A 13,260-nucleotide genomic window follows, 5' to 3' on the forward strand; every position below is an offset into this window, starting at 1 on the left:
TATATCAATTTTTATCCTATAGTTTAATTTTTATCAAACTTGACGTTTAATTTATCCTAGCATTACAATGTGCACCTGAACGTGAATGAATGTTGCAACTTTTACCTTCTATTGGATTTTCGTTTGGAAAATCATTTTAAAAAGATATTCTCATATACATTCAATGAATTACAAAATAGAATTTTGTGACAAGATTGACCGGGTTCACAGAAAGATAATTATATAGTTAAATTCTTGTTCAAATTTATGACTTTTGGGAGCTTATTCAATAGTTGATCATATGTTAATCAAATTTAATTTTATGCAAATCTTGATATAAATTGAATCTTAGTGAGTTTTTTGAGATTTTTAAGTTGTTTTAGGTTCAAATTAATAGGTGAATTAGCAAAAATGGAACGAAATATAAAACTTACAACACTTATAAAAGCATAGAGTTCAGCTCGAAGAAATTGAAAGTTTGTAAAAGTATTTTCAGAATAGATTATTTTTTTTGGTTAAATTACAAATTCCATCATAAACTTTTTGAATTATGTTTAATAAGTTAAACTTTAAATATCATTGGTCAGTTATTCAACTTTTAATTTTATATATACATATATATTCTAGGTTTATTAAATAGTTTTTAAAATTTACTTTTATCTTATTAGACATTTTAAATTAGTGATTTTATATTTTATAAAAAGAAAATTCATAAATTTATTAGATACAAAATTGAAAGTTTAGAAATTTATTAGATATACTATTAAAAATTTAAAAATATAATGTACATTTTCTAAAGTTAGGAGACTTGTAAACCCAATTTTAAAGAGACCAAAAGTTTTAAAAGACGAAATCACCTAAATTAAAACTATGATATTTTAAATTTTAGTTTTGAAATAATTATGTTTAAATAATTAGTTAAGAAAAATGGGCACTTACCATTCTGAAAACAAAAATAAGGAAAATAATACAATGAGCAACCTGAAGTTTTGTAAATATAACAAAAATATATTTAAAAAATGGAGGCTCAAGTAATAAAATATCAAATATATCCTAAAGTCCAAAACCTGATATACCTACAATATATATTTGATGATCTGTATTATTGATTTACCGATCTACCATATTGATATAACTATGATTATATGTTGATATACACTAATATACGTCTGATACATACTTCTAATATGATTATTTAATTCTTATATACCTCTTATATATCTGCAATATGTATGTTTTAATCAACCTTATTTATTTACCAATTATTTACTATTGATTTATTATTGATTTACCTTATGAAATATTACTTTTGATTTATCACTGATTTACTAATATATCCACTAAATTTTTTCAGGTTAAAAAATAATGCAAATAAGGAAAAATAAACCTAAAATTAATACAGACAATGTTAATATGGACCATGCATATCTAAAAAGACAGATTAAACCAACATCAGAGACAGAAACAATGTCAATATATCGTCCCAAATATATATTAATCACCGAAAAATGGAGTTAATAATCATCAACCTAATTTTGCCTTTAAAATTTCTCAAATAGAATGAAAACTCGTATTTAATAAAAAGGTCTTTTAGATTTTGAATAATATGACTGAACTTGTTTATATGTAAAACATTTTGTATTTAATCTTATGTTTGACAATTTTGTTGATAATATAACGTGTTTCCCTCTTTGTTGAGCAGTACATAAGTGATTCGGTAATTTTTAAACTTGGAATTTTTCAAATTTAGAATTCCCTCCCATGTTGACATTAGTATTATTTTACTGATATACCGCTGATCTCTGTTATTGATATACCTCTGATAGTATATCTATGTTATACTTCTAATATATCTCTATTATATGTATATAATGATTTACCTTACCTACTATATTGATATTAGTCTAATAAACAGCAATACATCACCCAAGGTAAAATTAGAATTATAAAAATGCAAATATTTTACCATAATTTCAAATTTTAAAAAGGTGTTTACATTTTTAATTTTTTACTATGAGTAAATCTTTTGCTATCCATGATTACGCACGGCAAATTCTCTTAAAAAATCCATTATTAATTTCTCCCTGTTTTTATCCCACGCGATGAACAAAACGACCTCTACGAAATTTCCATTTCTTAAATCAAGAGAGGGAGTTATTTTTTCGAAAAAAAAAAAGGAAAAGAAAAAAAAGGCAAGAACAGCTAAGAAGAAGAAGAAGAAGAAGAAGAAATTACCCATTCTCGAGCGCAATCGGTACACGGAAGCTGAAAATCTCTCCCCAGAGCACTTTCTTCTCTCCGTCTTCTCCCATGGATTTTCAGGTGGTGGTGTTAGCCGGCGGCACTTCGAAGAACCTCGTCCCTCTCGTTTCCAAGGTTTTTCTTCCGACCATTTCTTCATCTACAGCACTTCTCTTTCATTCATCTCAATTCTCTCACTAACCTATGAATCTGCGCTTCAAAATTGGTAGTCTTATGGTTCGCCTTGAATATGTTTTTGACGAGACTGGTGTTTTCACTGATAGGAACTTCCCAAGGCACTGCTACCGGTGGCGAATCGCCCGGTCCTCTCGTACGTCCTGGAGCTCTTAGAACTCAGTAATCTTAAGGATCTCATTGTTGTATGGTTCTTTTTATTGCTCGAATGTGTATATTCTCGCATTTTCCTTTTCGGTGTATAGGGTTTTTTATTTCGCTGTGTTTTTATGTCTATACAGGTTGCTGAAGGTGAAGATGTGGCTCTTCGTATTGGGAGTTGGATATCAGGGGCTTATGATGATCGTCTGCGTGTAGAGGTACTGAGCTGATTTTTTTTTTTTTTTTCTTTTTTATGCTTGGCTTTGGAGCTGGTTGAGTGTTTCTATGATCGAATTGCTGGGTGAAATATGAGGTTGCCTTTAGTTTTACCCCATTTTCCCAACGCAGGGGAGAATTAAGGCATGCTCTCTGATTACCTTGAGAAACTAGGGGTACTCTGTGTCCTTGAACCAAAAACCATCTTTCCACTAACGTAGCTTCTTTTGTCTCACGGAACTTGGAGTAGCACTGGAACATTCATCTATTATCCATTGACTTTGCTTTTCAAAATTGATCTTAGGTCTTGACTCACCCTTGAGGGACTAACCATGGATAATAGCATCATATTTATGGATAGGTCGGTAGAACTCAGCAAATAATGTTGAGAATTTATTAAAAATCAAAACTATAATTTGTAAATTTGTAAATTACATCACAATAAAATAATCGATTTATTGGGTGGGTTCATCCTTTGTTGACGATTTGTTGATCCTGCCCGGTCTCAGTCTTGACCTTAGTACAAAACAGTTAGTTTTAGTTAAAAAAAAAAAAAATCGCCTCTTTGGTGTCTTTCCCATTCTGTGGAGAATTTGGTTTATTTAGAACAACAAGATTTCTTTGGACACTGGGTGGCCTTGGATCGGATAAAATCATTCCTTTTGGCTTTTTACCGCAAGAACTCTTGTAGTTATCCTATTTTATTGCTAATGACTAGTTGGAGGGTTTTCTAGCAGATTTTTCTAGCCTCTATGTTGGGCTTGGATCCCTAGTCATTCCCTCATTTTGTATTGATGAAATAAATGTTTTTTTTTTATTCCCAACAAGAAACAATTGGTTAAAATGATGAAATGCGAGAGCATTTCTTTTAGTGTATTTTAGATGGCCTTAAAATTGTGAACTGCTGTTGAAGGACAGAGAGGGAAAATGTGAGATCTTTTAGCATTTTTTAAAAATTGTGAATGGAGTAGCAACTATATTTATAGTATGAACGTGACATTCTTTTATGCAGAATGTAAAAAATTGTTTATTTTGTATGTTGTCGAAGTGTATTAGAAGCATACGTTTAGTTTATTTTGCTTTCCGAATCCTAGTTATTGAAATACATTTGATGTTTGATAGCTCTGCATAATTTTATGTTTTCAATGTTGCTGTTTGACCTTACTTCCAGTTTCTTTTATCTTTTCCATATCACTAAATTGTTTCATAAAGTAGAGAAAAGGTAGATAGGTAGGTCATACACAAGTGACTGCAAGAATATTGAATACGTCGATCAACAATTGGTGATCTCTATACATATTCTTTTACTGTCTGTACTGCTTTTACAAAAATTTCTGTCAGAAGATGATTTCCTAACTAACACCCCCCTCTCCCCCCCAAGGATGCCTACAAAGAGAAGGAGCGCTTAGAGTTCTTTATTTGCTTCTATTATTTTTTTTTGAACAAGATACGAACTTCTCATTGAAATAATGAAAAGGAAATTTGCTTCTATTATAAGAGTTTGTGATTTCCATTTGGTGATCTCTAGGTTACTTCTGTTCCTGAGGATGTTGGAACCGCTGGTGCACTTAGGGCCATTGCTCACCACTTGACAGCAAATGATATTTTGGTTAGACTCAAATGCTTTAAACAGCATATTTTCTGTAATTCTAATTATTTACAGTTATGAGTCCTTTGCTTTTCTGCAGGTCGTGAGTGGTGATCTTGTTTCTGATGTTCCTCCTGGTGCAGTTGCAGCTGCACATAGACGACACGATGCTGTAGTTACTGCAATGCTATGTTCTGTTCCAATCAGTGGGTCTTTAGAATCTGGATCCTCTGGTGGAAAAGACAAGACCAAAAAGGCAGTAGTCCACAATATTGTTGGACTTGATCCTACCAAGCAGTTTTTATTATATATAGCGACAGGTTAGCATTTGTATATAATTTCTCCATAGAATTTCAATATGTCCCCTATATCATCTTTATTTTCTTTCAGGTGCTGAAATAGAGAAAGACTATAAGATTCAGAAGAGCATACTCCGTGCTGTTGGCCAGGTAATGGTTGCCTGATAATATGTTATTTGGTAAAAGTTTCCTTACTTTTAAAACCTAATTGGCTTTCTATTGATTACTAATGTCCTTGATCAAAGGTATCGCACCAAACCACGTTGTTTGCCCTTTGAATTGTGAAACACTTGATTTGATTTGCTTCCATATGAATCTGTCAATTGTTTTGTTTAATTGATTAGCTTTTCCTTTTTTGTGATTAGAATTTGATTATTACATTTTATTAATTCAAGTTCTAAATGGAAGAATATGACTTATTCCATGTTAAATGTGAACTTCCTGGATCTAAATTTACATTATCTTTGTCTTTGTTTAATGTAGATGGACATCCGGGCCGATCTCATGGATGCATATATGTATGCGTTCAAAAGGTCCCGATCTAATTATCCTCCTAGTTGCTATGTCATACATTTAAGTGATTATCATGTTTATATCCTCATATGTATAAACTTGTCTAACAGATCTGCTTTGCAAGAGGTTCTAGATCAGAAAGATACTCTCCGAAGCTTAAGGCAAGATGTGTTGCCCTATCTTGTGCAGAGCCAGTTGGTTAGTTTGTAACGCCACAACATATTCTATTGTGTCAACAGCAAGTGCATATAAATTTACTGAAGTAGATTGATTTCTTCAATTAATGTAGAGGTCTGAAGTTTTAGTGAATGGAACACCACAAGCGGAAGAAAATGGGAACGAGAAAGTCGGTTCCCACAAGAACCAAGTATTGCTGTCACAGATCCTTTCTAATTCATCTAGTACAAGTTTTCATGATCATTGTGCATATGGTGCTAATGGATCTGTTCCTGTTCGAAAAACGCATAAATGTTGTGTTTATATTCCCACTAGTAGCAACTATTGTGGTCGCTTATGTTCAATTCAAGCATACAGCGATATTAATCGAGATGTAAGTTTACCGTATTGCTTAAGCTCTCTCTTGACCTTTTTATGTTGCATTGGTTTTCTGGACTCCATTTAATTTCCTTGACTGAAGTTTGATTTAATATCTGTAAGGTTATTGGAGAGGCAAGTCATCTTTCAGGTTACTCTTTCTCTGCTCAAAATAACATCATTCAGCCTTCTGCACAACTCGGATCAAAAACCACTGTGAGTTAAATTCAATACCTTTAATATATAACTAATTCTTAATGTTGACACTTGCGGTATATATTATTATACAGTAAAAGGTCTTTTTAGTGTAATTTCCTTGTTTTAAAAGAAAAATATGAAAAACCGGACTTTCATTGAGAAAACACAAAAGTTACAAGAGCCCAAACAAAACTTTAACTAACCATACAAGAAACATCTCCAATCCGAAAAAGGGCCTAATTGAGAATTACAAAAATACTTGAGAACCAATGTATGGGAGACATTAAACCTAGCAAGAGATTCAAGACCTCTCTACTCTTAAAAAATCTTAGAGTTTCCTCAAAAAAGTCTTAGAGATTTCTTTTATTTTTCTGGATGAAAACTTTGATTTTTCACCCAGAAAAAGAAAAAAAAAATCCTTAGAGATCGATGTAATTCCCTTGTTATTTCTGAATCAATCAAATATCTGAACTTCACAATGTTGGTTTACTTTGTACTTGTTATATTGGCCATTCCCTTGTACTAAATATGATGGTTTCAGGTGGGGCCCCATTGTATGTTGGGAGAAGGTTCACAAATGGGTGACAAATGTAGCGTCAAACGGTCCGTAATTGGCCGCCATTGCCGGATAGGCTCTAACGTGAAGGTATTATGATCGGTTAGGGTTAGAAAGGAATTTGTTCTGCCATAAACATGATACAACAAAATTTTGTAATTTGCTTCTTCGGGAACCAAATATTTTGTGCATTCCACCTATACAGATCGTTAATTCAGTCGTCATGGATCACGTTACGATTGGAGACGGTTGTTCAATTCAAGGTTCTGTTATCTGCAGCAACGTACAACTTCAGGAGCGTGCTGTATTGAGAGATTGTCAAGTAATTATTCACTCACTCCCCCACCCCACAATTTTTCTCGGGCGTCACCGACCCCCCGTACCCCGTCTCCTGTCATCTTCTTATATTACTTCAACTTTCCTTCCAGGTAGGAGCAGGTTTTGTGGTCACTGCTGCCTGCGAGTACAAAGGAGAGGCCCTGGCTAGAAAAGAAAAATGAGGTTAGGAAAAAAAAGACATTGCCTAGAAAATGCATTGTTTTGAAGTTTGAAGAAAAATAAGTGTGAATTAATATATGAAGTAGTTGAAAGTTTTGATGGAAAGCAGAGAAGAGAGAGTTTTGACAATCATATAATCACAATGTTTCTTCCTCTTGGCTTTTTTGGCATCTTTCCTTGTATTCTTGTTGATTTATTTCATTTGTAGTTTATATGTTAGTCAGAGTAGACAGTATTTACCTAGTGAAATTATTCATGTTTCAGATTTCTCAGTTCTGTTTCCTTTTCTGCAGTAGTTTCTATTCTTTTGAACATTGTTCTCCACCCGGATACTCGTGTCTTTTACATGTACACCAAGAAGTGGGGTGAGAATTCGAACCTCCTGCCTTTTTAAGGAGGTACTAGTGTCTTAACTAGTTGAGATCTCATCGTTCAACTTTTGTTGATGTTTTAAAGTTGGAGTTTTATTTTAATTATGTGTGGAAGTTCGATTTTGATGCTTAGGTTTTTATTTTTAACTTTTTAAATCTCAAATTTAGTCGTCTAACCTTCATTAAATTATCCTCTAAGGGATTAAAAAAATTTGTTTGAAATTTATTAAATGTAATATTACAAAGTAGGATCTTGGATAGATGGGATGACTTGGGGCCTCAAAGAATAAACCTCGAGGTCTTGTGTTCAAGCCACGAGGGACGCAACTTATACCACCTATGTACTTATCTACTTATCTATTAAATATAATGTAAATAAATATAATGTAAATATTTAAATTTTGTTGTGGTTCTTGAACTTATAAGATTATTTTATTTTAGTTTTTTGAAATTTTAAAAAGTTAATTTTAGTACTTAAAATTTTTAGTTGGTTCATGAACTTTTTTCTAGAATTTAAACTTCATTTTGATCCTTACTCTTATTTTATTTTTAACAAATTAATAACAAGACATTGAGTATGTATACTATTTTTTTTATTGTGATTGAGAAGTCAAACTATCCAGATTGGAAGGGTAGTAGATTTTTTTGGACATTTTGTAGGATCAGAAAGAATCGCTATAATCACCCCCACTTGTTTCAGTAATATTAAACAAATAGTTATTATGTGGCAAAATTATATAACAATAATCAAAATTATTATTTTTTTTAAAGTTCATGAATTAAAATAGACACTTCTAAAATAATTACTTTAAAAAAATTCAAAAACTAAACTAAAATAAAAAATCAAAGTAGGATTTAAATCGAATTTAAGTATACAGATATAAATAAATAAACCATAAAATGGATTTAAGGTATTTTTTTTCTTAAGCTGATTTTTTATCGAGTTTGTATACTATTTTAGTCCGTAATCTAACTTTAGTTTATTTTTAAAAGGTTCAATTTGGTCACTATAATTTTATTTTTTTTGTCCATTCTAAATTTTTATAGTCTATTTTGATCACTGGATTTAATAAAAAAAAAAGTAACTATTTTAACCAACATGAACATGACTTTGTATCTTATTCATTTTGTAGGGTTCGAAAGGTTCAATCCATTTACATTAAAAAAAAAATAGTAGTGGGCATTTTGATTCATATTTACAAAATTTTATCAATAAATTCTAAACAAATAGAGGCAAAGCGAGTATAATTCAATGGTAATTGACATATACTTTCAACTATGAGATTGCAAGTTTGTTTGATGTGGCTCCAACTGTGTGCCGTTGAAGCCACGTGAGCGGTCAAAAATCGTGTGCATTGCACACGAGTTCGATGGTCTTTAATTTTGTCCCCACCTTTCCTTTTCGACTCTACTTCAAACCCTATTTTCAAAATTCATCTCTCTCTCTCCACTTGTGTAATCATCTTATTAATGAATTTGAATTTAGTTTATAATTGAAGTTAAATTTAAGTTTAATTCAAGATAGAAAATTGAAAACTTAATAAAAAAAAGATATTATGGCAAATTTTTATGGTTCAAAGAATAACATAAAAAAGTATATAATTTTCTTGAATTTGTGTACATTGTATGCAAGTTCACTGGAATCGCGTACAACCTATGTCCATGAATTTTGACTTTGACCGCCACTCCCCTAGCTTTGTCAATAATTTTGAAATTCACCCAATTTCATATTTATATTATTTTATTTACTTTTTTATTAATTTTAATCTGTAATGTACCTTAAATTTGTTATTTCTTTTTCAAATTACATTATGAAAAATTAGCCCAAAATCCAAATTCATTTGAAGTTCATCTCCGATTTCGGAGCTCCCCCGCTTTGAAGATCCTCCGACTGCTGCAGCTGCCTCCAGGTTTCTCCAATCGGACTCTCTGTTCATATTTTTTCTTTTATCGCACATGAATTCCCTTCATCGCATTGCAAAATTCTGTTTACCGAAGAATCGGATTCTTGAACTGCCTCTGCAATTCGGAGAAACCACCCATTACAGCTCTTCCTTCCATGTCAGAGCGTTGTCGGCCAAATCTTCCCCTACCTCCGGATTCGCCAAGTTCAGAAATGGCGACGATGAGTGGAATGATACTTGGGAATCTGCTTGGCTTCCGGAAGACCTTTCGCCCAAGAACAAAGCGCCATGGGAGAGTGATGTCAACTTCCCGACTGGAAACCCTACGATTGTGCTGCCGTCGGACGCGGATGCAGAGACCAAAGCCTTTGTTGAGGACATGAATGAGAATTGGAACGAGAGGCGAAAGGCGTCCCAAACGCAGAAACAAGGAATGCTTCAGCAAGAGAAGGATGGCGATGGCGATGGCGGTGGCGGGTCGCTTTATAGCTTGGAGAACATAAAGAAGGATTATAGATTGAAGAAGCAGAGGATTCATGCCAATTTGTGGATGAAGGAGATTGAGAAGCAAGAGGAAGCTAGGTTGGGGGATTCCATTACAGGCACTGGGGACGACATTGAAAGATTGATGGATAGCTGCTCTGAGTGAGTTCTTCTCTCTCTCTCTCTTTTGTTTAAGTGCAAATGATTAAAGCCTCATGTTTGTGTTTCTGCTCTGATCATATTATCCTGTAAAGATTGTTAGTTTATTTGATTTAGATAATGTAATAAGGCAATCCCTAGGGTGTCCTGGTGTTCAGGGCTTAGTATGTTTTGAGATATTTGGAGGTCTTTGCTTTTGGTGGGTGAAACTAGAGATTAGAAAGGGTTAATCAATGAGCATAATGCAAAGAGTAGAGCTTTGGCACCTCTTTAGTTTATAATGGTGTCTAATAGAATAGGTCACTGAGACTTAGCATTAAAATGTTTCATCTTTACGTTGTGTCCAATAAATCTTTAAACTTAAAAATAGCGTCCAGTCGACCCTTGAATTTTCAATTTTATGTTGGATGAACCTCAAATATTAGATTTTTTTTTCCTAAAAGAAACAAAAGATGTATTAACAACAAGAGGAGAAGACGGCACCTGAAATTTTGGAAGGATGTAGGATCACCTCCTTCCTTGCTAGGTGGATTTTGGTTGGAAGATTTTGATTTTCAGTGGCAAAGTCATTTGAGCTAGAGCTCTTTGGGAATGAGAGACCCGCGATGCTAAAGCTGTCAAGTCCATACGAGAACATCGTTTCACTCAATTGACAGGAATGATCAAAGCGAAATGCTTTAGGTGGCATCTTTTGAGTGTATTCAGCTTCCTGAATTCTTGGAGTACTGGACATTCTCACATAAAGAAAACATGGCTAGTAGATAACTTGGTGGAGAGAGAACCTCTTCCCAAAAGAGAACTAAGCCATTAAAGTCTTCCAATAATTTGAAACCATGAGAATGCTATAATTACAAAAGAATTTATTGTGGTTTGAGCACCTCCAATATGTAGAGTCTTAGAAAATGTTTGATAGGTCAAGGGCTACATTTGTCAAGGTTCATACCTATTAGATGCAACATCCAAAGGTTAAAAATCTATTACACTTTTTAAAGTTTAGAGATTTATTAGACATAATTTCTTATGTGTACATAAGCAAGTCTAAACTGATGTGATTGCAGGATTTTTGAGTCTGCCAATGATGATTTAAACCGTTCAAAAGTTCCCAGTTCTTCTGAGTTCAGAAACAAGCCTGATGGTTGGGAGACAACATCCAAAGGTCAAGATGGAAATGTGTGGGAGATGACCCAAAGGGAAGAAGACATTCTTCTCCAGGAGTTCGATCGTCGTATTGCATACAATAAATTTCAGGTGCGTTAATATAAGTCTCACTTGATAATCATTTCCTTCTTTGTTTTCTGTTTTTAATAATTAAGTTGAGAAACATTACTTTCACATGTATTTTTTGTTTTGTTATATAGTTTTTATAAATATTTTCAAAATCTAGGCTAAATTTTGGGGAAAAAATAAAAAATTTGGCTAAGAATTCAAATATGTTTTGAAGAGAGGTGAAAAACTTTTTTTCTAGTACAAGAGAGGTGAAAAAGTTACTAATATAGTACAAACACAAGTATAATTTTTAAAAACAAAAACAGAAAACTAAAAATAAAATAGTTATCAAAACAAATTCATAGTTACACGTTGAAAGAGTTCTTTTGTTCCTCATTTTGCTACCAGAACCACTTTTTCTTTAAAGAAACAGATTGCTTCTGATGAGAGACAGAACATGTCATTAGGAATATGGAATATACAAAGGGAAGAATACATCTAAAACATCAAAGGAATTTACCAGAAAAAACTGAGTAATCACAAAAAGAAAACAAAGAACTCAAAGAGGACGAGATGAACAGTATAAAATCCCACAACTTTGCTGAAGACCATTCTTTTGATGGAAATTTCCATATTTCTTTCAAACCAAATTTCCCAGCTTAAAATGCATACAATCATAGAACTTTATGGCTTGTCTTATAGTTATTAAAATAGCTCATTTATCGCCTCCCAAGGGACAACCCAGTTGACAAGGGCTTGGGATCTCTTAGTCATACTGGATTAGAGATCTCAAGTTCAAGCTTTGGGACAGTCATGAGTACCTTTGGGCATTCCCAATTATAAAAAAGAAAAATAGCTCATTTATTCACTGGTACAATTAATATTTGCTTGCGTTATCATGTCAGCCAAAGGAATTAAGAACTCAGAGTTTTCTTTCTGATAATTTGATGTTACAATCTTAACTTTCTTTAGTCAAGGATATCATTTCGTTAATGTGGAGTTCACCATGCACTCTATATTTTCCTTCTGCACTATTGGCCTGACATGAGACTCAACAGATGTTAGAACTCATTTCTCTGGATTTTCTTTTTGTTTTATGAAGTCTCTCTCTTTAGTATACCTGTTACCCCGTTGCTCGCTTTCATTTGCAGATAGCTAGTTTCATCAAGACCCATATATTTAGTCGTCGGAGACCGATTGATGGGTGGAAATACATGATAGAGGAATTCGGGCCAAATGCCAAGAAAGGGAAGGGTAGTGTTTCAAGGTTGCCTAGTCTTTCTGATTCTTCAACACAGCCCTTCAAGGAGGAAAAAGTTGCAGCTTCCCCCTCTCTGAGCCCCTTGAAGAGAATTTAACTTGATACAAGCCACATCTTGGACTATCTCTATGTGCTGTTGATTCTATCCCCGAGGGCAGTACATCAGTGGCTACACGACTAAAACAGGTTTGCAACCATTAGAAAGAACATCTCATGCTCTCCAAGTAAAATGTTATGTTGGTGAAATTGATGTTTGTAAGTAATGCTTCTAATCTTGAGTATGCTTGCCTGACAAACCATGAAGCAAACTGAAAGTATTGCACTTGGTTCATAGAAGAAGGATGGTTTTTTAATTTGGGAAAGGATTGATGATATCTTGTAATGTTAGTTCACAGAGGGAATTTAAGTTGCTTTTAGGTTAGAAGTTTTTTTTTTAAAAAATACAATATGCGGGATTAGGGATTCGAATTCACGACCTTATAGTCGAATACAAGTATCATAACTAGTTGAGTGCTGTTTAATTCTTAAACACATTTTCATCCTGAGGTACAAGTAGGAGAGAAGTGAATTATGGAATCAAATTTTTAAGGTTCGTGTGCATTTTCAAATGATTTTTTAAAGTGAGAAATTGATAATGGTTAAAGGAAAAATACCTTTTTGGTCTCAGTTTTTGAGTATGAGTTTGTTTTAAAATCGTGCATTTTAGTCCCTAAGTTTTGACAAATAGGTTTTTACTTTTCAAATAGCTACAGTAACAACAGGATATATTTTGAAGGTTGATGTGTTAAAAAAAATAGTTAAAAGTAATTAATTATTGCTCTCATGTTTTCATCGGCTTTTGCTTCTTCTTCGTAAGCTCGAGAAATCATCAATCATTCCCTATTACTGTTTTGATTTTTTTTTTTTTTTTGTATAGAA

The 13,260-nt window shown here is 33.1% G+C and overlaps 2 protein-coding genes across 3 annotated transcripts; both read left to right on the top strand.

The window, feature by feature from the left end:
* The first annotated feature begins 2,071 nt into the window (after positions 1-2,071).
* Positions 2,072-7,230, top strand: LOC111016446 (transferases/nucleotidyltransferase). 2 transcript variants are annotated; one of them, XM_088125624.1, is made up of 13 exons: positions 2,072-2,355; positions 2,505-2,551; positions 2,697-2,774; positions 4,301-4,381; positions 4,461-4,680; positions 4,751-4,809; positions 5,143-5,192; positions 5,283-5,370; positions 5,462-5,722; positions 5,830-5,922; positions 6,446-6,550; positions 6,666-6,782; positions 6,889-7,230. In XM_088125624.1, the coding sequence occupies exons 1-13, from the start codon at positions 2,082-2,084 to the stop codon at positions 6,958-6,960; spliced, it is 1,545 nt and encodes a 514-aa protein (XP_087981750.1). In that variant the 5' UTR covers positions 2,072-2,081; the 3' UTR covers positions 6,961-7,230. The 2 variants fall into 2 exon arrangements, with proteins under 2 accessions (XP_087981750.1, XP_087981751.1); XM_088125625.1 differs by having other exon boundaries at positions 2,156-2,355; positions 2,505-2,600.
* A 1,870-nt stretch (positions 7,231-9,100) lies between these two features.
* On the top strand, positions 9,101-12,863 carry LOC111016606 (mucin-like protein). Its single transcript, XM_022292054.2, has 3 exons — positions 9,101-9,878; positions 10,934-11,123; positions 12,233-12,863. The coding sequence occupies exons 1-3, from the start codon at positions 9,286-9,288 to the stop codon at positions 12,437-12,439; spliced, it is 990 nt and encodes a 329-aa protein (XP_022147746.1). The 5' UTR covers positions 9,101-9,285; the 3' UTR covers positions 12,440-12,863.
* The last annotated feature ends 397 nt before the right edge of the window (positions 12,864-13,260 follow it).

Source organism: Momordica charantia (assembly GCF_013281855.1).
Source record: "Momordica charantia cultivar OHB3-1 chromosome 6 unlocalized genomic scaffold, Mcharantia_2.0 BLBB01000006.1, whole genome shotgun sequence".
Taxonomy (NCBI): Eukaryota; Viridiplantae; Streptophyta; class Magnoliopsida; order Cucurbitales; family Cucurbitaceae; genus Momordica; species Momordica charantia.